At 53.1% G+C, this 24,470-nt stretch overlaps 1 protein-coding gene across 8 annotated transcripts in view; it reads right to left on the bottom strand.

The window, feature by feature from the left end:
* Positions 1 to 24,470, bottom strand: part of TNRC18 (trinucleotide repeat containing 18) — a 117,986-nt gene that overhangs the window by 92,779 nt on the left and 737 nt on the right. For 6 of the 8 annotated variants that reach the window (XM_034963594.4, XM_034963591.4, XM_063605606.1 and 3 more), the window contains exons 1-2: positions 22,880 to 23,633; positions 20,490 to 20,919 (exon numbers count right to left, since the gene is read on the bottom strand). The exons of 1 other annotated variant lie outside the window; for it this stretch is intronic. In XM_034963594.4, coding sequence (XP_034819485.2) covers positions 20,490 to 20,676 — 187 coding nt within the window. In that variant the 5' untranslated portion in view covers positions 20,677 to 20,919; positions 22,880 to 23,633. Of the gene's footprint in view, positions 1 to 20,489; positions 20,920 to 22,879; positions 23,634 to 24,470 lie in introns of those variants that run through there. One more of the 8 variants, XM_034963595.4, reaches the window with a different exon arrangement.

Genomic DNA, 24,470 nt, shown 5'->3' on the forward strand with positions numbered 1-24,470 from the left:
AAATACCACTAAAGTATACACATTTCAAATGGTTAATTGTATGCCACATGAATTTCACCTCCATGAAAAAAATGCAAGCTGTAGCCTGGCGTGGTGGCTCACACCTTTAATCTCAGCACTACCAGAGGTCAAGGTGGGCAGCAGATCACTTCAGCCCAGGAGTTCAAGACCAGCCTGGGCTGATAGAGACTCTTATCTCTACAAAAAAATACAAAAAAATTAACCGGGTGTGGTGGTGCACGCCTGTAACCCAGCTACCCTGGAAGCTGAGGTGGGAGGATCGCTCGAGCACAGGAGGCTGAGGCTGCAGTGAGCTGAGATTTCGTGCAGCCTGGGAGACAGAGCAAGACCCTGTCTCAAAAAAAATTTATTAAAAATTAAAACTAAGGCCAGGTGCGGTGGCTCACGCCTGTAATCCCAATGCTTTGGGAGGCCGAGTGACTCACCCACCATGTCTGGCCCACCAATGCAATCTTCCCTCTGCAACAGTAGTTGCTGGGGACCCTTCTAGAAACTGTATGGTGGGCACCTGAAGTCCTCCCTGGTTCGAGTCGGGGGGGGGGGGCGGGGGGGCTGCATGTGATCATGATAGGGATATAAGTTCCTTAAACAGCAAAGAACCAGAAGGCTTTGTCACTGCCAATGGGCTAGTCCAGAGTAGCTCCAGCCCACCTCTGCCCCTGGCCCTGAATCAGGCCCTCCCTCCAGATATACAGGGAAGACCCTGCACACTCCCGCCTGTCTATACCCTAACTCCTTCACTCCCTTCTCTTACAGCTCAGCCTTCCCTAACTGTCCTTTTTAACATTGCAACTTACCCTGCCACGCCCTTTCCTGAAATGTTTTTCTCCACTGCTTATCACCTGTTATCACAGGTGTTAGTTCCTTATTGTCTCTGCCCACTGAAGACAGCAAGCTTTTCTTTGAAAGGGCGTCTGCTGCCTGTTGCCAGGAAAGCACCCAGACAGTAAACGATTGGGCGTTGCTCTGTACCAATAAAACTTTATTTACAAAAACAAGACGTGGGCCACATTCGGCCAGACTGCTCACGCCAGCATTACTAGGTATGCTACAAGTTATTTTTTATTCCTAGTCCTATGCTGCACATAGGAGGTACTCAAGTAGTATTTACGGTAGGAACTGGGCACAGTGGCTCATGCCTGTAATCTCAACACTTTGGAAGGCCAAAGTGGGAGGACCGCCGGGAGCTTAAGAACGGCCTGGTTGGCCAGGCGCGGTGGCTCACACCTGTAATCCCAGCACTTTGGGAGGCCGAGGCGGGCAGATCACAAGGTCAGCAGATCGAGACCATCCTGGCTAACACGGTCAAACCCCATCTCTACTAAAAACAAAAAGAAAAAATTAGCCGGGCGTGGTGGCGGGCCCCTGTAGTCCCAGCTACTCGGGAGGCTGAGGCAGGAAAACGGCATGAACCCGGGAGGCGGAGCGTGCCGTGAGCTGAGATCGTGCCACTGTACTCCAGCCTGGGCAACACAGCGAGACTCTGTCTCAAAAAAAAAAAAAAAAGAACAGCCTGGGCAACACAGCAAGACCCCATCCCAAAAAAAATTTTTTTAGGCCAGGCACAGTGACTCATGCCTGTAATCCCAGCACTTTGGGAGGCCAAGGCAGGCAGATCACTTGAGGTCAGGAGTTTGAGACCAGCCTGGGCAACACGGTGAAACTCCATCTCTACAAAAATTAAAAACAATTAGCCATGCATGGCGGTGTGGGCCTGTAATCCCAGCTACTCAGGAGGCTGAGGTGGGAGGATGACTTGAGCCCAGGAGGCGGAGGTCGCAGTGAGCCGAGATCGCGCCGCCACACTCCAGCCTGTGACAGAGCGAGACCCTGTCTCAAAAAGATTTAAAAAAAATTAGAAAATAATATTTAAGCGGCTGGGCGCAGTGGCTCACGCCTGTAATCCCAGCACTTTGGGAGGCCGAGGCAGGCAGATCACCTGAGGTCAAGAGTTCAAGACCAGCCTGGTCAACATGGTGAAACTGCATCTCTACTAAAAATATAAAAACTAGCCGGGCGTGGTGGTGGACGCCTATAATCCCAACTACTCGGGAGGCTGAGGCAGGAGAACTGCTTGAACCCAGGAGACAGAAGTTGCAGTGAGGCGACACAGTGCCACTGCACTCGAGCCTCGGCGACAGAGTGAGACTCTGTCTCAAAAAAAAAAAAAAAATTTATGGTGTGGAATGGGGGGGCAAGGTCCTGATTAGCTGGAGGAAGGGTGCCCAGGCCTTCCCTGCAGCATTCTCTGGGACCTGCTTCTCTACCCTGTGCTCCCCACTCCTGTCAATGGGGAGAGGGATTGGTGTCCCTTTTACAGATAAAGAGACTGAGGCTCTCACTCCCAAACCTACACTTCCCCACTCAGCCGCACCACCCAGACAAAGCAGAAGCGTCTGTTAGACAGAGGTTGCACATTTTCAATCCCAGACAGCCCTTCATAACCAAACACATTACATTTTATCTTCACTTTTTTTTTTTGAGACAGAGTTTCACTTGTTGCCCAGGCTGGAGTGCAATGGCGTGATCTCAGCTCACCGCAACCTCTACCTCCCGGGTTCAAGCAATTCTCCTGCCTCAGCCTCCCGAGTAGCTGGGATTACAGGCATGCACCACCACGCCCAGCTAAATTTGTATTTTTAGTAGAGACGAGGTTTCTCCATGTTGGTCAGGCTGGTCTCGAACTCTCAACCTCAGGTGATCCGCCCGCCTCGGTCTCCCAAAGTGTTGGGATTACAGGCGTGAGCCACCATGCCCGGTTTATCTTCACGTTTTAAAACATCTTGACCTCTCACAACAACTGCATCCCAGACTGCGGTGTGGTGGCTCACACCTGTCAATCGTAGGACTTTGGGAGGCTGAGGCAGGAGTCGTTTGAGGCCAGGAGTTCAACACCAGCCTGGGCAACCTAGCAAGACCCCATCTATACAAAAAAATTTAAAAATTAGCCAGGCTTAGTGGTGTACACCTGTAGTCCCAGCTACGTGGGAGGTTGAAGGCGCAAGGATCATTTGAGCCCAGGAATTAGAGGCATTGAGCTATGGTAGCACCAATGCACACCAGCCTGGGCAACAGAGTGAGACCCTGTCTGTTTAAAAAAAAAAAAAAAACTGCATCCCTTAAAATGTCAACAGACTATCAGAGCATCTCATAGACTCAGTCAAACCAGAATTGTCACCCAGGAAAGGCATTATTCTGGCCCTAAACACTGATAGGTAACATAGGTGTTTCCGAGATAGCAGCTAAAAATCCTGCAAGGACCCTCTGGATAGAATGACCTTCAAACTCCCATAGATCACAAGATCCAGAGAGTTCTGTAATATCTAAGCCAAAGAACGGGTTAACACTCTGGTTATATAAAGATTCTCAGAATGCCATAAGAATCCCAGGCAGGGCCAGGAGCGGTGGACCATGCCTGTAATCCCAGCACTTTGGGAGGCCAAGGCGGTTCGATCACAAGGTCAAGAGTTCAAGGCCAGCCTGGCCAATGTGGCGAGACCCCGTCTCTACTAAGAATACAAAACTTAGGTGGGTGTGGTGGCACATGCCTGTAATCCCAGCTACTCAGGAGGCTGAGGCCGGAGAACTGCTTGAACCTGGGAGGCGGAGGTTGCAGTGAGCCGAGATCACGCCACTGCACTCCAGCCTGGGCGACAGAGCAAGACTCCGTCTTGAGAAAAAAAAAGAATCCCAGGCAATTTGAAAAAGAGAACCTGTAAATGGCTAAACTCCATTGAAATTTCAAGGCCATTAGCATTACAAAGAAGTATTGAAACAGTGATGTCATTTTCATTCCATCAAATCAGCAAATTTTTGCTTCTAGTTGTGGAGGGCGCTGGGTGGTTAGCTGCCCGGGAAGGATGAGAACTGAGCCAATTATCTCCAGCTTTTGGAAAACAAATCCGCAAGGCTTACCGAGGACTGCAGGCGCCCAGACCCACTTCTGGGGATCCCTCCCAAGGAAACAGGCAGACCTAGTTACTGGGATGCCCGCTGCAGCCAAAATGATCTGCAGATTCCATATGCAATCCCCATCAAAACCCCAGCAGCGCAGGCACACTTTCAGTGTGTGTGTGTGTGTGTGTGTGTGTGTGTGTGTGTGTGTGTATAAAATGAAAAGGTGTCTCTAAAAAGTATACAGAAATGGCGGAGCACGGTAGCTCATGCCTGTAATCCTGGCACTTTGGGAGGCCGAGGCGGGCAGATTGCCTGAGCTCAGGAGTTCACGACCAGCCTGGACAACACGGTGAAACCCAGTCTCTACTAAAATACAAAAAACAAAAAACAAAAAAATTAGCTGGGTGTGGCTACATGCGCCTGTAGTCCCAGCTATTGGGAGGCTGAGGCAGGAGAACTGCTTGAACCTGGGAGACAGAGGTTGCACTGAGCCGAGATTCTGCCACTGCACTCCAGCCTGGGCAACAGAGTGAGACTTCGTCTCAAAAAAAAAAAAAAAAAGTATACAGAAATTAGGCTGGGCACAGTGGCTCACACCCATAATCCCAGAACTTTGGGAAGGTGAGGCAGGAGGATCACTTGGGCTCAGGATTTCAAGACCAGACTGGCCAACAAGGCAAAACCCTGTGTCTACTAAAAATACAAAAGTTAGCCAAGGCTAGGCACTGCGGCTCACACATGTAATACCAACACTTTGGGAGGCTGAGGCGAGTGGATCACTTGAGGTCAGGAGTTTGAGACAAGCCTGGCCAACATGGTAAAACCCTGTCTCTACTAAACATACAAAAATTAGCCAAGTGTGGTGGTGCGCGCCTGTAATCCCAGCTATTAAGGAGGCTAAGGCAGGAGAATCCCTTGAACCCGGGAGGCGGAGGTTGCAGTGAGCCGACATTGTGCCACGGCACTCCAGCCTGGGTGACAGAGCGAGACTCCGTCTCAAAAAAACAAAACAAAACAAAAAGCCAGACATGGTAGCTTGTGCCTGTAGTCCCAGCTACGCGGGAGGTTGAGACGGGAGAATCACGTGAACCCAGGAGGGGGAGGTTGCAATGAGCCGAGATCATACCACTGCACTCCAGCCTGGGCAACAGAGCAAGACTCTGTCTCAAAAACAAAAAATAAAAATAAAAAGTATACAGAAATTAGCCCAGGCACAGTGGCTCATGCCCATAATCCCAACATTTTGAGAAGCCAAGGCAGGAGGATCACTTGAGCTCAGGAGTTTGAGACCAGTCTCGGCAACATCAAGAGACCCGTTTCTATTTTAAAAAATAAAAATAGAAAAGTATGCAGACATTGAAATCCAGAACTCGAACACATATTGGCACACTCATGTTCATAGCAGCACTATTCACAACAGTCAAAGGGTAGAAAGAACCCAGCTGTCCATCTACAAATCGATAAACAAAATGGGGTCCATCCAGCCAGTGGAATATTATTCAGCCCTGAAAAGGAAGGACAATCCGATACATTCCACAACAACGTGGACGTACCTTGAGGACATGAAGCTGAGTGAAATAAGCCAGACATAAACAACAAATACTAGGGCCAGGTGCAGTGGCTCACGCCTGTAATCCCAGCACTTTGGGAGGCCGACGGGCAAATCATTCGAAGTCAGGAGTTGGAGACCAGCCTGACCAACATGGTGAAATCCCATCTCTACAAAAAATACAAAAAATAGCCCATTGTGGTGGCGGCACCTGTAATCCCAGCTACTCGGGAGGCTGAGGTGGGAGGACTGCTTGAACCCAAAAGGCAGAGGTTGCAGTGAGCCGAGATTGCACCACTGCACTGCAGCCTGGGTAATAGAGCGAGACTCTGTCTCAAAAAAAATTTTTTTTAATGTTTTTAAAGACAAATACTGTGTGTGATTCCACTTTTGAGGTACCTACAGTACTCACATTCACAGAGACAGAAAGCAGTAAGTAGAGGCCGGGCCCAGTGGCTCAAGCCTGTAATCCCAGCACTTTGGAAGGCAGAAGCGGGCGGATCACCTGAAGTCAGGAGTTCGAGACCAGCCTGGCCAACAGGGTGAAACCCCGTCTCTACTAAAAATACAAAAATTAGCTGGGCATGGTGGCAGATGCCTGTAATTGAAGCTACTCAGGAGACTGAGGCAGGAGAGTCACTTGAACCCAGGAGGCAGAGGTTGCAGTGAGCCGAGATTGTACACTGCACTCCAGCCTGGGCGACAGAGCGAGACTCTGTCTCAAAAAAAAAAAAGAAAGAAAAGAAAAAAGAAAAGAAAAGAAGAGCCAAGAAGTGAAAAAGGAAAACAGACAAATTCCTATCAACACCCCCACCTCCCTGCCAGCCCCCAGCGTTCCTGCAGGGAGCTAGGGCCTTGAACCCCTCACCTCCCGCTGTGGGACCTGGGGGTGGGCGTCTCACACTCTCTGAGCCTAAAATGGCAAGATTCTGTGCCCCGGCCTCGCAGGGACGTCTGGGGCACCCCCACACTCCGGTGATAGAGCTCGACGCTAGGGTGGTGGGACAGGGGGCTCACCCTGCACGTCCTTGGCACTGCGGCTGGGCTATCAGACCTGTGGCCACCACCGCCGTTCTGGAACTCCCATTGGCGCAGAAAAGAGGCAGGTGAGAGTCCGAGGCTGCAGTCTCCTCCAAGCTATGCTGGGACCAGAACCAGGACCAAGACTGCAGTAGCCACCAGCCCAGATCAACCCGCTTCAGCCCTGCCCCACCTGGGGCAGGAGAGCCTGGGGGCTGGCCCCAGGGAGGAGGGAGGCCCACCCCAACCTCTTCACCCCATCCTGCCCCTCCTACACCTCCAGCCTCCACTCCAGCGGAAAGCCATCCCTGACTTCCCCACCAGGTGAGCAGAGTCCCAAAGATCCATCAAGCTGGGCTCCCAGTTACTCCCCACCTGGGATCACAGCACCAGCCGGCAATTCTGGCTTAATTCCAGTCCCTCTCCCATCCTCAAATATGGGCAGGGACTTTGTCTTGCTCCAATCAGGTACCCAGCCCACAAAGTAAGTGTTCGAATTTAAATAAAGGGAATCCCAAAGGCGGCCAAGGAGAGGTCAAGGCCTCAGGCCAGCCAATGATATGCAAATACGTCCATCTCAGCCTTGCCCCTAGGGCTCCAGACTTTGTCAATTCTCATGCAATCACAAAGGATTTCCCCAGTGACTGGTTTCCCCCCTATGGAGACTCCACCTCCCAGGGTGGAAAAAGAGGTAGGGGTGGAGGGCCTTCTAGGAACTGCTCCAGAAAAAGCTAGAAGACATCAGATGCCTCTTAGCAGAGACAAAAGAACCAGATCTCCCAGGCAAAGTAGCAAGAGAAGGAGTGTGAGCCTACAAGAGACTGCACAGTATTTGATCTTTACAAATCCTTTCCCAAACACCAGAACCTCACAAAAATGACAGTAATACAAAAAGGAACAAAAGTGGCCGGGCGCAGTAGGGGTGGATCACGAGGTTAGGAGATCGAGACCATCCTGGCCAACATGGTGAAACGCCGTCTCTGCTAAAATACAAAAATTAGCTGGGCGTGGTGGCGCGCGCCTCTAGTCCCCACTACTCAGGAGGCTGAGGCAGGGGAATCTCTTGAACCCGGGAGGCGGAGGTTGCAGTGAGCTGAGATCGTGCCTGCACTCCAGCCTGGCGACAGAACAAGACTTCCGTGTCAAAAAAAAAAAAAAAAAAAAAAATGGAACGAAAGCAAAATAGGAGAGAAGTGGAAAGGAGGAAACATCCCCCTGGCCAGGCGCATAGCTCACGCCTGTAATCCCAGCACTTACGGAGCCCACGGCGGGTAGATCACCTGAGGTCAGGAGTTTGAGACCAGCCTGGCCAACATGATGAAACCCTGTCTCTACTAAAAACATAAAAATTAGCCGGGTGTGGCAGCGCGTGCAGCTACTCGGGAGGCTGAGGCAGGAGAATCGCTTGAACCTAGGAGGTGGAGGTTGCAGTGAGCCAAGATCACGCCACTGCACTCCAGCCTGAGTGACAGAATGAGACTCCGTCTCAAAAAACAGAAAGAAAAAAAAACCATTTGGAAGCAAGAAAGCAGACAGACAAGAGATGTGCAGCCTGGCACAGTGGAGAGTGGGGAAAAGAAACACTTAAGCTTGGAGCAGACAATGAGGAAACCAGCAATTCTGGAGACTGAATCCAGAGACCCTAGTACCTGTAAAGCCAGGGATCACGGAAAAGCTGACGACAAGAGAGTTGGTTTCACCACAGAAGCACTGACCCCTCTGTTTACTAGGGAAAGATGGAACCACTGAGGGTATGCATTCTCAGGACTAGGGTGTGGACCAAAGGGAAAACAGGAATCAGAGTGCGAATCATCAACCTTAACATGCACACTCAGCTCTTGGGACAGGAACAGCCTGGCTTCAACGTCAACAGACAAGAAACCGCTGAATTCTTGCCTGTGAGATATACAAGGTCAACAAGGAAAGATCTTTTTACAGAGGACATTCAAGAAGCTCCTCAATGGCCCCACCCTTACATCTGAATCCCATCTGCTTTTTCTTAAAGAAGGGGCACCTGAGAATGATTATCAGCAGGTGCCCACGGGAAGTCTCCAAGGTGAAAGAGAAAAGAGAAAAAAGACTCAGAGAAAACAAAGACAATGCGTGAAAGAAGAAAACGCCAGGGGGAAAAAAATACAATTAATATCCTAGTAATGGGAATTAATGTATGCATGAAACAAGAACAGGATGCTATTAAAAAAAAAAGCAAACTCAGGTTATAAGAGCTCTTGGGACATAAAAATATGATAGCTCAAATTTAAAAATTAAATTCGACAAAAACTAGCCAGGCATGGTGGCGCACCCCAGAAGTCCGAGGAGGCTGAGGCAGGAGGATCGTTTGAGCCCCAGTCGTTTGAGTTCAAGGTTGCAGTGAGCAGTGATTGTACCACTGAACTCCAGCCCCGGTAACACAGGGAGACCCTGTCTCAAAAAAATAATAATAATTAAATCGAAAGGTTAGAAGATACCATTAAGAAAATATTAAGAAAATCTCCTAGAAAGAAGAAACTGCAAGATATAGAAAATACAAAAGAAGGCCAGGCACAGTGGCTCACGCTTGTAATCCCAGACTTTGGGAGGCCGAGGCGGGTGGATCACGAGGTCAGGAGATCGAGACCATCGTGGCTAACATGGTGAAACCCCGTCTCTACTAAAAAAAAAAAAAAAAAAAAAATACAAAAAATTAGCTAGGCGTGGTGGCCGGTGCCTGTAGTCCCAGCTACTCGGGAGGCTGAGGCAGGAGAATGACATGAACCCGGGAGGTGGAGCTTGCAGTGAGCCGAGATCGCACCACTGCACTCCAGGCTGGGTGAAAGAGCAAGACTACGTCTCAAAAAAAAAAAAAAAATTTTTTTTTAATTCAATGATCAGATCAGACGCAGTGGCTCACACCTGTAATCCCAGCATTTTGGAAGGCTGAAGCGGGCGGATCACTTGAGGCTAGGAGTTTGAGACCAGCCTGGCCACCCTGGTGAAACCCCATCTCTACTAAAAATACAAAAATTAGCCAGGCATGGTGGCACACGCCTGAAATCCCAGCTACTCGGGAGGCTGAGGAATGAGAATCATTTGAACCCAAGAGGCAGAGGTTGCAATGAGCCAAGATCATGCCACTGCCCTCCACCCTGGGCAACAGAGCAAGACTCTGTCTCAAAAAAAAAAAAAAAAAAAGAAAAGAAAAAATTCAATGATTAGCCCAGGAGACCCAGGATATCTAACTAATAGGAATACTAGAGAGAATAGCAAAAATACTGGGAAGGAAATTAAAAAATAAAAATAATACAAAAAATTTCAGAATGAAAGACTTGAGTTTCCAGTTTGCTATAGTCTATGCAGCACCCAAGACAGTAAATGCAAAAAGACCCCATAACAAAACATATCAACATGAAATTTCAGAACAGTGATGAAGAATAACAATAACCGTGGCCAGGCGGAGTGGCTCACGCCTGTAATCTCAGCACTCTGGGAGACCGAGGTGGGGCAATCACCTGAGGCCAGAAGTTCGAAACCAGCCTGGCCAACATGGTAAAACCCCATCTCTACTAAAAATACAAAAATTAGTCGGGTGTGGTGGCATAAGCCTATAATCCCAGCTACTTGGAAGGCTGAGGCTTCAGCGCTTTGAACCCGTGGTGGAGGTTGCAGTGAACTGAGATCTCGCCACTGCAATCCAGTCTGGACAACAGAGTGAGACTCCATCTCAAAAAAAAAAAAAAAGGGAAGAGAAAAGAGAAGAGGAGAGAAAAGAAAGGAGAAGGCTGGGCGTGGTGGCTCACACCTGTAATCCCAGCACTTTGGGAGGCCGAGGCAGGTGGATCACTTGAGGTCAGGAGTTTGAGACCAGCCTGGCCAACATGGTGAAACTCCGTCTCCATTTTAAAAAATACAGAATTACCCGGGCGTGGTGGCACATGCCTGTTAATCCCAGCTACTTGCTACTTGGGAGGCTGAGGCAGAAGAATCGCTTGAACCCAGGAGGTGGAGGTTGCAATGAGCTGAGATGGTGCCACTGCACTCCCGCTTGGGCTACAGAGTGAGACTCCATCTCAAAAAAAAAAAAAAGAAAAAAGAAAAGGAAGGGGGAGGTGGGGAAAGGTTCATACACAAAGATCAGGAATCAAAAATGGCATCATATTCCTGAAAAGTAGCAGTCGAATATGGAAGGTAATGTTGCAATTCTTTCAAAATCCTAGAGGGAAGGCCGTGTGTGGTGACTCACACCTGTAATCCCAGCTACTCAGGAGGCTGAGGCAGGAGAATCACTTGAACCCGGGAGGCAGAGGTTGCAGTGAGCCAAGATGACACCATCACACTCCAGCCTGGGTGACAGAGAAAGACTCTGTCAAAAAAAAAAAAAAAAAAATTCCTAGAGGGAAAGTATTTCCCAAATAGCACTCAAGTGTGAAGGTAGAACAAAAGCATTTTCCAGGCATACTAGGCCCCAAAAACGTTGCCTTCCTCTCACCCTTTCACAGAAAGCCACCGCAGGATGTGCTCTACAGAAAGAAGGGAGTAAAACAGGAAACGGGAAGGCAAGGGAATCAGACACACAGGAGAGAGGCAAAGGGAGTCTGAAGAACAATGGCTCTCTAGCACACCCAAGAACCGGGCCAACCAGACTAGAGAAGGAAGATGGAAAATTCCAGGAAGGAAATCTCCAAAAAAACAAAGCAGCTCATCCAATAGATATGACAAATGAAAAAAATGCATGAAGGGACCAGAAGGCTGGCTGGGCATGGTAACTCACACCTATAATCTCAGCACTTAGGGAAGTCCAGGCAAGAGGATTATTTGAGCTCAGGAGTTCAAGACCAGCCTGGGCAACATAGCGAGAGACCCCATGTCTAAAAAAAATTTAACAGTTAGCCAGGTGTGGTGGAACGCACCTGTAGTCCTAGCTACTTAGGAGGCACTGAAGTGGGAGGCTCATTTGAGCCCAGGAGGTTGAGGCTGTAGTGAGCCACGAGAATGCCACCACACTCCAGCCTGGGTAACAGAGCGAGACCCAGCGTCTTAATAAAAAAGAGAGAGAGAAACTGGAAGCCAGATATTCTAAGAAATTCCAAATGAAAAAAAAAAAAAAAAGACATTAATTCCAGAAAATGAATTTTCGGCTGGGCATGGTGGCTTACGCCTGTAATCCCAGCACTTTGGGAGGCCGAGGTGGGTGGATCACCTGAAGTCATGAGTTTGAGACCAGTCTGGCCAACGTGGTTAAACCCCATCTCTACTAAAAATACAAAATTTAGCCGGGAGTGGTGGCAGGCGTGTGTAATCTCAGCTACTTGGGAGGCTGAGGCAGGAGAATCGCTTGAACCCGGGAGGTGGAGGTTGCAGTGGGCTGAGATCGCGCCACTGCACCCCAGCCTGGGAGACAGAGCGAGACACTGTCTCAAAAAAATAAAATAAAATAAAAATAAAAAAATAAAAACAAACCTCACAACCACCAAATGAACTCATTCACTCTAATGAACCCATTTTATAGATGAAAAAATTGAGGTTTAGAAAGTCATCACATGCCCTTTAACTGGAGAAACAACATCCACACCTCAGCTTGGAGGCCATCCTGCCTCTAGATGGAGCAGTGTTTTATCTGGGGATTACAAGGAGCTTCCAGGGACCCCCAAAATGCTCAGAAATGTGTCAAATGGTTGGTGAAGATGTGGGAAGTCAGGGTTTCCCCCCAGGCTGAGGGTCCACCATTTTGCTTATCCCCTGAAAAAAACCTCACATGCAATGCTGAGTACACTGGTGGCCTAGGAGAGGTGACACTTGAGTGGCTCCCACCTAGTGGCCTAGACTTCCTCCCAAGTCACATGCCAGGCCTCTGTGGGCAGCAGATGTGGTAAGGACCCTGGCCCTGACTGACCACTAACCAGGGCTCCCAGCAGGCCCTGGGGAGGCCCGAGACCTGTGCTGAGAACAGCTCCAGCCCATCCCCTAAAAAGCTGAGCTGGGATGCCTGAAAAGCCGGGGCAAGGGTCTGGCTGGAGGACAAGGCTACAGTACATGAGAGGGTGGGAGGAGTTGGGCCAGACCACAGACTGGTTCATGCCGGGGAGCCAAGAGCAGCCCCCGCCAGCCACATCCAAAACAAGAATGCCCAGTCCCCAGCCTCTCCTCAAACCTGCCCCTCCCCATACCTCCACAAGTGGCTCGGACCCGAGCCATTGAGTTCTCCTCCCTCCTTCCCTCCTCTCCCCATCCGTCTTACCTGCCCAACCTCCAAAGGACACATAACCCTGGACACCTCCAGCCTCCCTCCCTGGTAACCAACACCTCCTAATTACCTCCTGCTTCTCTACTCGTCTACCAGACTGTCTCTGGCTAGCAACCCAGCCTCGTTTATGTTTTGAGACAGGGTCTCACTCTGTTGCCCAGACCACTGCGAGTGCAGTGGTGCAACCACAACTCACTGCAGCCTGGATCTCTGGGGCTCAAGCAATCCTCCCATCTCAGACTCCCAAGTAGCTGGGACTTACAGGCATTCGCCACCATGCCTAACTAGTTTTTTAAACATTTTGTAAAGACAAGGTCTTGCTATGTTGCCCAGACTTCTCTCCTAACTCCTGGCCTCAAGCGATCCACCCGCCTAGGCCTCCCAAAGTGGTGGGATTACAGGCATGAGCCACCATGCCCAGCCCCTAGTTTTTCTTTAAATGCTTATTTTGAAATCATTTCCAATTCAGAGAAAAGTTTGAAATAGTACAATGAATTGTCCTATGACCTTCGCCAGATCCAACAACTGTGAACTGCTCTCACTGTCTTATTTATTTTTTTTGAGATGGAGTCTCATTCTGTCTCCCAGGCTGGAGTACAGTGGCACGATCTCGGCTCACTGCAACCTCCCAGGTTCAAGCGATTCTCCTGCCTCAGCCTCCCAAGTAGCTGGGATTACAGGTGCCCTCCACCACACCCAGCTAATTTCTGTATTTTTAGTAGAGATGGGATTTCACCATGTTGGCCAGGCTGGTCTCGAACTCCTGACCTCAGGTGATCCGCCCACCTCAGACTCCCAAAGTGCCGGGATTACAGGCATGAACCCCGTGCCCAGCCTCACTGTCTTTTTTGATGTAATACTTGATGTACCATCGTCTCCCATAAATATATATATTTATATATATTTTATATATATATTTATTTATATATATATTTATATATATTTTATATATATTTATATATATTTTATATATTATATATTTATATATATTATATATATTATATATTATATATTTATATATATTATATATTATATATATTATATATATATTTATATATATACTTTATATATATAAAATAGATATTTTTTCTTTTCCTGAACCATTCCGAGGACAAGTTGTAGACTCTATGTCCCTTGCCCGTAAACATGTCAGTATTCTTTTTTTTGTTTTTTTTTTTTGAGACGGAGTCTCACTCTGTTGCCCAGGCTGGAGTGCAACGGCGCGATCTCAGCTCACTGCAAACTCCGCCTCCCAGGTTCACGCCATTCTCCTGCCTCAGCCTCCCGAGTAGCCGGGACTGCAGGCGCCAGCCACCACGCCCGGCTATTATTTTGTATTTTTAGTAGAGACGGGGCTTCACCATGTTATCCAGGATGGTCTCGATCTCCTGACCTCGTGATCCACCCGCCTCAGCCTCCCAAAGTACTGGGATTACAGGCGTGAGCCACTGCGCCCGGCCCACATTTCAGTATTCTTATTTCCTAAGAACAAGGACATTCTCTTACAGAACCACACACAGTTATCCACTTCATAAAACCTAACAGTGATCTGATACTATCAACTAATCTACAGTCCATATTCCAGTTTTGTCAATTGTCCCAATGATGTTCTTTGTAGCAATTTCTTCCCTGATCCCAAGATCCAATAGAGAGCCATACACTGCCTTTAGCAGTTGCATTTTTCCAGTGTCTTTTAATCAGGAAGAGTTCTCCGCCTTCCTCTGCCTTGCATGCCATTGACATTTTTTTAAGAGTCCAGACCAGTTCTGTGAAATGTCCCTCAATTTCAATTACTCCTTCCACTTAAAACCCTCCACTGCCTCCTCATTCCTCAGTTTAAAATTCCAAGACCTCATGACTGGCTTTCAGGGATCTGAAGGATCCCACCTCCCCCACATCCCCTCCCACCAGCTCCAGCCATTCTGCCAGCTCAGATACGCCAGGCTCTGACTTTTGTGTTCCATCCACCTTCACCACACTTTTCTGCCCTTTGCATGCAGGAAAAAGGTCACCCCTCCAGATCAGTCGGGTGGGGGTGGGCTGTGCTGATACAGCCCCTCACCTCTCAGACCAGACCAGACCTTTACCATTTTGTTTACTGCGTGGTCTGTGTCTTTTTTTTTTTTTTTTTTTGAGATGGAGTCTGTCTCTGTCGCCCAGGCTGGAGTGCAGTGGCATGATCTTGGCTCACTGCAACCTCCGCCTCCCGTGTTCAAGTGATTCTCCTGCTTCAGCCTCCCCGAGTAGCTGGGATTACAGGCACCCGCCACCACACCACACCCAGCCAATTTTTTTTATATTTTCAGTAGAGATGCTGTTTCGCCATGTTGGCCAGGCTGGTCTCGAACTCCTGACCTCAGGTGATCAGCCTGCCTAGGCCTCCCAAAGTGCTAGGATCACAGAAGTGAGCCACCGTGCCCAGCCTGCATAAGACTCCACGGTGTAGTGTTACATTTTTAAACATCAGATTACAAAACAATATGAGAAGCCTATCTCCAGGTGGCTGTCCAGGGAAAGTTGGCAACTTTCACTGTTGGGAAATTTTCACTTAAAAATAGGTCGAAGTTAAGCTGGGAGTGGTGGCTCACGCCTGTAATCCCAGCACTTTGGGAGGCCTAGGTGGGTGGATCACCTGAGGCCAGGAGTTCGAGACCAGCCTGGCCAACATGGCGAAACCCCATCTCTATTAAAAATACAAAAAAAAATTTGGCTGGGCATGGTGGCAGGCGCCTGTAATCCCAGCTACTCGGGGAGGCTGAAGCAGGAGAATTGCTTGAACCCAGGAGGTGGAGGTTGTGGTGAGCCTAGATCGTGCCACTGCACTCCAGCCTGGGCGACAGAGTGAGACTCCCTCGCAAAAAAAAAAAAAAAATCGGCCAAGCGCGGTGGCTCAAGCCTGTAATCTCAGCACTTTGGGAGGCCGAGGCGGGTGGATCAAGAGGTCAGGAGATCGAGATCATCCCGGCTAACACGGTGAAACCCCGTCTGTACTAAAAGTACAAAAAAATTAGCCGGACATGGGGGCGGGCACCTGTAGTCCCAGCTACTCAGGAGGCTGAGGCAGGAGAATGGTGTGAACCCGGGAGGCAGAGCTTGCAGTGAGCCCAGATGGAGCCACTGCACTCCAGCATGGGCGACAGAGCGAGACTCTGTCTCAAAAAAAGAAAAAAAATTTGCTTAACCAAGCACAGTGGTGCTGGACTGTAGTCCTCGCTACTCGGGAGGCTGAGGCAGGATGATCTCTTGAGCCCAGGAGTTTGAGACCAGCTGGACAACATAGGGAGACCCTGTCTCTACAGAAAATTTTAAAATTAGGCCAGGCATGGTGGCTCATGCCTGTAATCCCAGGACTTTGGGAGGCCAAGGCAGGCGGATCACTTGAGGACAGGAGTTTAAGACCAGCCTGGCCAACATGGTAAAACTCCGTCTCTACTAAAAATAAAAAAATTAGCTGGGTGTCACGGCACACACCTGTAATCCCAGCTACTCAGGAGGCTGAGGCAGGAGGATCTCTTGAGCCCAGGAGTTCGAGACCAGCTGGACAACATAGCAAGACCCCGTCTCTACAGAAAAATTTAAAATTAGCCAGGCATGGTGGTACATACCTGTAGTCCTAGCTACTCAAGATGCCAAGGCAGGAGGAGCCCAGGAGTTTGAGGCTGCAATGAGCTATAAACGCAACACTGCACTCATCCTGGTTGACAGAGTAAAACCCTCTTTAAAAAAAATGTTTTTTAAGTAACAAAATCAGCTGGGTGCAGTGGTGCACACCTGAAATCCCAGCACTTTGGGAGGCCAAGGCAGGAGGAGGCCAGGAGTTTGAGGCTGCAATGAGCTATAATTGCACCACTGCACTCCAGCCTGGGTGACAGAGTAAAACCCTGTCTCTAAAAAAAAAAAAATTTTAAGTAACAAAATCAGCTGGGCGCAGTGGTACACACCTGAAATCCCAGCACTTTGGGAGGCCAAGGCAGGAGGATTACTTGAGCCCAGGAGTTCAACACCAGCCGGGGCAACATAGCAAGACCCTACCTCTACTAAAAAATACAAAAACTTAGCAGGGCATGGTGACACATGCCTGTAGCTCTAGCTACTCGGGAGGCTGAGGTAGGAGGATGGACTCAGCCTGGGAGGTGGAGGTTGCAATGGGCTGAGATCACGCTATTGCATTCCAGCCTGGGTGACAGAGTAAAACCCTATCTCAAAAACAAAACAAACAAACAAACAAAAAAATTTCCTTCTCGGATTTGTGTGTTCACTCCCTGAATCCCCGGAAGAACATGAGCTCCAATGAGGGCAGAGACTTCTGTCTGTTGGGTTCACTGCCGCATTCCTGGGACCCGAGCGGTGCCTGGCACGCAGGAAGCACTTGGAAATTATTTGCTTAGTAAATGAGCAAGTGAGGAAAGAAGGAAAGCGCTGGGGTTAGGAGCTGAAGAACCAAGAGAGACAGCCCCCTCCCCACCAAGTGGCCCTTCCAGATTCCAGAACCCTCCCAGGGCCTCCCTTGTCGCCTCTAACCAGAGAAAGAAGCCCCTTGCAAATCGTCGTTATCTCTCCATCACTCTGCCAGCGGTCTTCACTGATTAATCTTTCTAAATCAATCCCAGTAGGCTGACAGACTGGATTCCAGAGATGGATCTGATCAGACCCTGGAGAAGGCCCGAGGCCCCCTGTTGCCGGTTAGCCAAGCCAGAGTGCAGGGCCTCCCCACCCAGAACCCTGGGTCCCACCTCTATTCATGTACCCCTCCAGGGCCAGCCTAGGGTGTGGGGGCAGGGAGAATAAACATCCAAGTACAAAATCCTACTAATAGCTCTTTAATTGCAGCCTGTGAGGACAACTGAGTCCAGGCCTCCCAAGCCCAGAGCACAGAGCCAAGCCCCAGGTGCTTGTCAGTTACATGCCCATCTCCCAGATCAGGCTGTGAATATTTTGTTCACAATGTAGCAAGGCTCAAGGTAATAGGAAACTTAAAAACCACCCTTTCCTGATCCCAAACCCCATTCATTCTTAAATTCACCTCCTCTTCTGCAGAGAAAGAGGCCAAACCCCTCCATCTTGACCCACAAGGCAGAAACCAGCTCTTCCAGAGGACCTTCCACAGCAGATGGCTGTCAATACTAGCTTGGATGGGATTCCTCCCCGGGGATCTTTCTCCGAGGGCCCCTCCAGCTCTGAGCTCTCTCCAGGGAACCTCCCTCGGCCTAGGAGGGGCTTTATAAGCCCCGACAGCGCTCATCCACGTCCGCAGAGCCCAACCTTAATGTGCCTCTCCCTAGCTGGGTGACCCCAAGCAAGTGGCTCAACCGCTCAGGACTTCCCGGTACAAAAATAAACAAATAAAGATGGGACTGATAACGCTGGCAAGACCTAAGGCGCCGACAGCCAAGGAAGAGAGGGAGGTGCGTCAGAAGGGAAAATTTAGCACCTGCACCCCACAAAGAAAACGCGGGAGGAGGAGGGTGTGCTGGGTTGAGGAATGTGTAATCCGGCCCAGCCCCAAGCAGAGAGTGAATGGGAGCTGCTCCCACCTCGTGGCTAATGGGATTAGCACGGGCTTGGCTCTGGGCGTTGGCCTGGGGTCCGAGGTCTCCTTGCGGCCACTCAAAGTGGGGGAGGGGGACAGCCAGAACCAGCACCGGCCCCCACCTTTCCCTCCCGGGTGAGCATGGGGTTCAGGGGGCGACAGCTGTCCTCCTGCTGTTTCCTCCCCGACCTCAGCCTCGGCGTGCAGAAGTCAGGCAGCTCCCAGCGAGCGCAGAAGGTGCGCAGAGGCAGGGCTCCGAGGCTACCTCCCGCTGGGCTTCCGAGGCTACCTCCCGCTGGGCTTCCGAGGCTGGTGGCTTGGCCTTCCCTCCACCTCAGCCTCACCATCCAGCAAATGGGCATTAGGCCGTCTGACTGCTGCGTCAGATTAGGCGCGGCCCTGGCACTGTGCACGCATGCATGAGTAGTAGCTGTTTTCACCGCTTCGCATTAGGGCACTTTGCCTTGCCAGGCCGGAGCCAGATCGCAGGCGGGGAGTGCGCGACGCCCCTTCCCAGCCTCGAAAAAGCCAAGCGCAGGCCCAGCCAGCCAGAGAGACCCGGATACCGATTCCCCGGCTTGGGGGGGGGCCCCCTGCCACCACTCCAGGCCGGACCAAATGACCCAAAAGACACACGCATGCACACACACACACATCACGGTGGACTTGTGGGGAGCGCAAAAGGGGACAGCTCAGATGGTCTCTGTACCCCAGGGCCGCCCCCCAAGTTCTTCCTCGGGGGTCCCCCGCGCCCCTCCCTCGCCACAATACGCCACTAGAGAACAAACCCTTGCCCCGGTCACAGACCCCGGGCGGAATACGCCCCCAGCTTCGGAGGGACACAAGCAGGTCCGGGGGCCAAGACCTGGTTCTTGCGCCCCAGCTGGCGGGGATCTCCGAGCTCCCGGCCCCCGGGCGCGCGCCCCTCCCCCGCCCGGCGCCTCACAAAGGCCCTTTGTCCCGCCGAGCCCCCGGGACTCCAGTTCCTGAAAAGTTCCAGGAGAAAAATCAAAGAGAGAGCAAAATCGGCGAGCTCCGCCGAGCGGGCGGGGCAAGGCCGAGGTGGCAGCTCCTGCGAGACCCCAAGGAAGAGGGGAGCATCGGGGGCTACTCTGGAAATTGCAAAAATCCGAAACTGCAATTCGAACAGGAAGTGGATTTTTTTTTTTTTTAAGTCGAGACTTGGGACGCCAAGCACAAAACCCAGGGACAGCCCGGGAAGGAGGGACCAGGTGTCCTGGGGCGGCCGCCGGGCACGTCTGGAGGTCCCCGAGTCTCCTTCCCACCCCTCTGGCTGCAGCGGCCACGGACTGACTGGAGGGAGAGTTTCCCGCCCCGGCGCAGCGCCCGCCCGGGTACCATCCCCACCGCGCCTGGGCAGCCCCTCTCGGGAAATGGTGGAGTCCGCGGGACCTTCTCGGCCACCTCCTCCAGCAGCTCGATGTGAGACCCAGGGTTTTCTCCTCCGCCGCCTGGGCCCTGCCCGACCCGCTCTCTTCTTTCCCCCTAGGTTCGGGACCGCGATGGCCCGGTTTCGGTGTCCCTGCCGCACCTCCGCACCCTCTTTCGCGCTGGAAAACAAGGGGTCCCCGAGGGCCGGGGTCGCCGCCCTCCTACCGGGGTGCAGGTTCCCAGGGCCGCCGTTCTCCCGGGGAAGAAAGGGGCATCCCGCCCGCCCCGAGGCCAGGGTCCCAAGGCTGGGGTCACCGTACTCCCGCATCCCCCGGCGCACTCCCGCATCCCCCGGCGCTCGGTAACTGCCAGGGACCCGGCTCGGCGCAGGTGGTGGAGCTGGGAACAGAACCCAGGAGGGCCCACGAGCGCCAAAAAGAGCGTTTGCCAAGAAAAAGATTCGAGCTCGGGGAGCGGGTGTCTCGCGGGGTGCGGGGGCCGGTTTGTTCTTTTCTCGCCCAGATTTTGAAAACTCCAGCCCAGGCTCGTGCCGCCGGGGCCCCGGGGATTGGAATCGCCCCCGGTGGCTCGAGCTACGACACCCGCTTTCGGCTCACGAGGGCCAAGCACGCTACGGAAAAGGTAGCCGAGCCGCGCGACACTCTCCACCGCCGGGGCCGCCGGACTGGCCTTGGCTCCGGGGCCAGGAGTTTCCCAGCCCTGGGAGCCGAATCTGCCCGCACCCCCGTGGCCGACCGAAGGAGAGTCGCCGAGCCCCGGCCGCGAGTGCACAGGAGGACCCGGCCGAGTGGATCTCCCTGGGAAGACAGGAGGGGACGGGCACGGCGCGGGGCACTTACCCGGGTGCGGATGGAGATTCAGGCCAGCCATGTACTTCCCGGGCGGCAGCGGGCCGGGCAAGCCCGAGGCGGGCAAGCGTCCGGCAGTGGCCGCGCCCACGCGGTGGCTGTCCATGGCCAGGCCGGACAGCAGCGGCGGCGGGGGACCGTGCACGGACCGCTGGGGCCCGAAGTCTCGGCCATCCATCCTCCGCGGGAGTGCCGCGATCAGCCCCCCACCCGGCCCGCAGGCCTAGCTCAGTGGGACCTAAAAGTTCGGCCTCGGCGTAGTCCCAGAGTCCTCGGGCGGCGGGGGCTCCGCGGCGTGCATGGCGGCGGCCAGCGGGGCTTGCGCTCGGCGGCGGGCCCGCGGCCCGGGGCGCACAGGCGGCCGGCGGTGGGGCCCCTCTGGGCGGCCGGGCGGAGCTGCGCGAGGCGGCGCACACGGCGTCTTGGCGGGGAGGAGACAGGCCGCGGAAGAAATAGAAAGGGGGAAAGAAAAAAAGGAAAAAAAAATAAAGTAACAAGTTTCAGAAAGTCGCCTCGCCCTTCAGGATCGGGGGGTGCCGACCTAGTGGCCAGAAATGAAATCGGGAGTAGCCCCTTTCCACTGAAAAATGAAATCCAAACTCCTTCCGCCGGCGGCTTCAGGCTCCCGGGACCTGGCTCGGAAAAGTGACCGGCGGCGGTGGCGCGCTGCGCCCCAGCCCGGACTCTGCCTCGGCGGCTGCCGGGTCCTCCCGAAACCGGGGAGGGCTCCTCGGCTGCGCCCAGACAGCGTAAATACAAACCTCCTAAGTGTATTTTATTCCTAGGCGTCAAATGCTCCGGGGTTTAAAACCGTGAAGCCTTGCCACAAACGGTCCGAAGTGTCTCCCAAAACACTCTGGCAATATCTGATCCGCAAAGTTTAATATTTAACCTTTTGGAGACCTCGCCTCCCTTTTCCGAGTTTGGTTTTTCCTGAGCTCGCCTTGAACCGCCGACGGAATGGTGTTTTTCTGGGGGTGGGAGGAGGGAGGGTCCAAAGCGGGTTTATTATTTTTAAAGAGGCTCGTGGTCCCCCCCCTTTCTCCCCCCGGGGGGCACTGTGAATCCCAGAGCTCGAGTCCGAGGACCCGAGACGTGGCATTCTCGCCTAAGGACTGGAAAGAATCCTACAAAACAAGCTTTGGTTTCATTTTCCAACGCCCTGGCCTGAGCTCCTGCAGCCCGAGGACGTGGCCTGGCGTGGGGGATTTGGGGAATGTCAAGAGGGGGAAGGAAAGGGATCAAGGGTCTCGCTCCTACTCTAGCTTCCCCCCCCCCCACAACCACCCCCCAAAATAACCTACAAAGAAAGCCTTTGCAACGCGGGCCGGCCAAGGGGCGCCTCCCCCACCTTTGGGTAAATCCCCCTGTAGTTCCAGTTTAAAGCTGTTTGTTTAAAAGATTTGTCCTTTGCCGATTCTCGTGAGGATGGGAGGGGGTCTTGGAGCCCACCCTTCCCTCGATCTCTGTCTGCAGCAGCTCACATTCCTGATTCCGGGAGGCCTGGGCGCTCTTAAGAGAAGCCGATCATGCCAAAGCCACCGGCTCCCGGGTGCCCGCCCGGCGCCCTGCACTCCGCGCCCAGCCCCCCGAGCAGGAGACCCCCTCGGCTGCAAAACCCCTAGCCAAACCCGCCGGCCTTCTTCTCCAGCCTCCCTCCCCAACTTTGCTAAGGGTGCCTATTTTAACCCGGTTTTGGTTACAAACACCCCCTCCCTCCCTCTCTCCCATCAGGCTCTGGTTACCAGATCCGCGTTTACTTTGGAAAAATCTAAGATCGCCACATCCGAGGATACATGTCTTAAGGAGGCGATGAGCTTCCCGTGATTTTTTTTTGTAAGAGATTCTTTGGGTAGCTTTCTTTAAAAGCCAGCGCCTCGTAGTATGCCCAGGCGCCCCAGTTTGGGGAAGTCGGGGTGAAGCCCCCTGGAACACCCTCACACTGGCAAAGAAGCTGCCTCGGCTATCTGCGGGCTCCGCTGCGTTCTCCTTACTTTTCTCCCCCTCTTAAATGGAGTTAAAATGGCTGAATTCCGGCTTTTAATTAAAAACAGCCCATAATCGAAAACGTCTCGGCGTCCCGGGCTCCCCCGCCGCCTGCTGGGAACCGAGAGAGGAACCGCCGCCCCTCGGCCGGGCCAGGAGGGCCGGAGCGGGGCTGGGGGCTCGCGTGGGTGCCCGGGGCCCAGCAGCCCACCCCCACCCCTCCCGGGGCGCCCCCTCCCCGCCGGCCCTGGTCCCCGATTCTGCAATCCGGAGCCAGACAGTAGCGGGGATCCCCCCCGCGCACCCCGAGGGGCAGGCGTGGTTGGGGGGCGAGCTGGAGAAGTTTGGAGACCATCGCGCCCGGCCGGGGGCCGGCAGGCTGACCGGCGGCGTACCTGGCGCGGCTGGGTTCACGGCTCCAGGCTCCGGCGACAACGACTCCGGCGGCGGCCCCGGCTCCCGGCGCAGCTAGGCGCCCCTGCTGCCCGCCATCCCGCGGCCGCCGCTCCCCTCCGCCACCCGCAGCCGCCTCACACTTTTTGCCCGCCTTTCCTTTTTTTGGTAGAAAACCGCTCCCCGGGCCGAGCGCTCGGCGCGCCAACTCCTCCGCCCTCCCGCGGCCCGGCTCCCGCAGCCCCCGGAAAAGCCAGCTTTCCTCCCGCCGAGCTCCCCGCTTTTTAATAAAATCCAGGTAGCGCCGGTTTAAAGAATCCCAAATCTCCATATACAGCCCGGGATTGGAAAAGGTACATTACACAACCCCCCTTTCAAGTTCCTCTCGCAGGATCTAAAAAAAAAAAAAAGGCAGCGGGGGGGGGGTGGTTGGAGGGGGTTGGGGGAGGGGGAGCCCTCTCCGGCAAAGAAACACGCATTGTTCCCGGGTGCCCGCCCCCACCCCAGCCCGGCCCCCGGCCGCCGCGCATTGGCCGCGCGCGCCGCCAATCACGCGCATGTAAACACCTTGGCCCACAGCCATTCCTATAAAACCAATTACGGACCTAGGGGCTCCAGCAGTTTCCAGGCTCCCCTCGGCGGGGCTGAATGATCAAAACTAGTGGTGAGAATTTTTCCGGGCCGTTTCTAGGCAGCCCTCCCCCTCCACCAGCTCGGACCCCCCCTCCCTCCTTTCTCCTTCTCCTCCCTTTTCCTTCTCCCCTCCCCCAGCGTCTGGGCTGAGTGATCAAAATAGAGGAAGATGGTTGTCGCCGCAATCCAGGGCTTTGCAAGGCGCGGTTTAATGGGCCGCCTGTCAGCTTCCTGCTCGCAGGAGGAGGTGACAAGCCAAGCGAGCCGGAGAGGGCCTGGGGCCCGGCTGGCTGCACCCCGCACCCCGGGCCCCGGCCCCCGGCCTCCCCTGGGGTGCGCTTCTAGTACGCGCGGTGGAGACGCCGAAACAGACAAGGGCTGCTTTTTCCCTTGTTTTTTTTTTCTTCCTTTTAAAACAAAGCAGCGATTCATTCCCTCTCCCCCAGCAGCGCGGTCGGGTGGGATGGGCAGGCGAGAAGGCCGTTTTCCTAGCACTGACCTACGGGTCCCTCCCTGAAACGCGGTGTCAGATGGTTACTGATTAATATTTTGGAGAGGCCGCGGCGGCAGGCAGCGGGTGAGTCTCTAATCTTCTAAAAGGGGTTCCTATAGAAACGCGGAGCGGGGCGCGCCCCCCGCTCGGCCCAGGCCCGGGCTGCGGCGCTTCGCACAGCGCGCCCCTCCCCAAAGCCCCTCTTTGCGTGGGCGCTCCCCTCTCCTTCCCCCGCCGCCAACAAAAAATCAGAGCAGAAAAAAGGATTAGATCGGCTGAGCGCGAACTGAATCCCTCTCGATTCTGACATTTCAGCCTATTAGCATTTCTCCACGGAGCCTTCTGAAACCTATTAAAGTGTAATATTAAAAACCTCTTGGCTGGGGGCCTCTCTCGTCTTCCATCCGCCGCGCCCCCTCCAGGGAGGGCGAGACCGGGAAAAAAATAAAATAAAATCTGTTGAGCTC

The sequence above is a fragment of the Pan paniscus genome, chromosome 6 (genome assembly GCF_029289425.2).
Source record: "Pan paniscus chromosome 6, NHGRI_mPanPan1-v2.0_pri, whole genome shotgun sequence".
In the NCBI taxonomy this organism is placed as follows: Eukaryota; Metazoa; Chordata; class Mammalia; order Primates; family Hominidae; genus Pan; species Pan paniscus.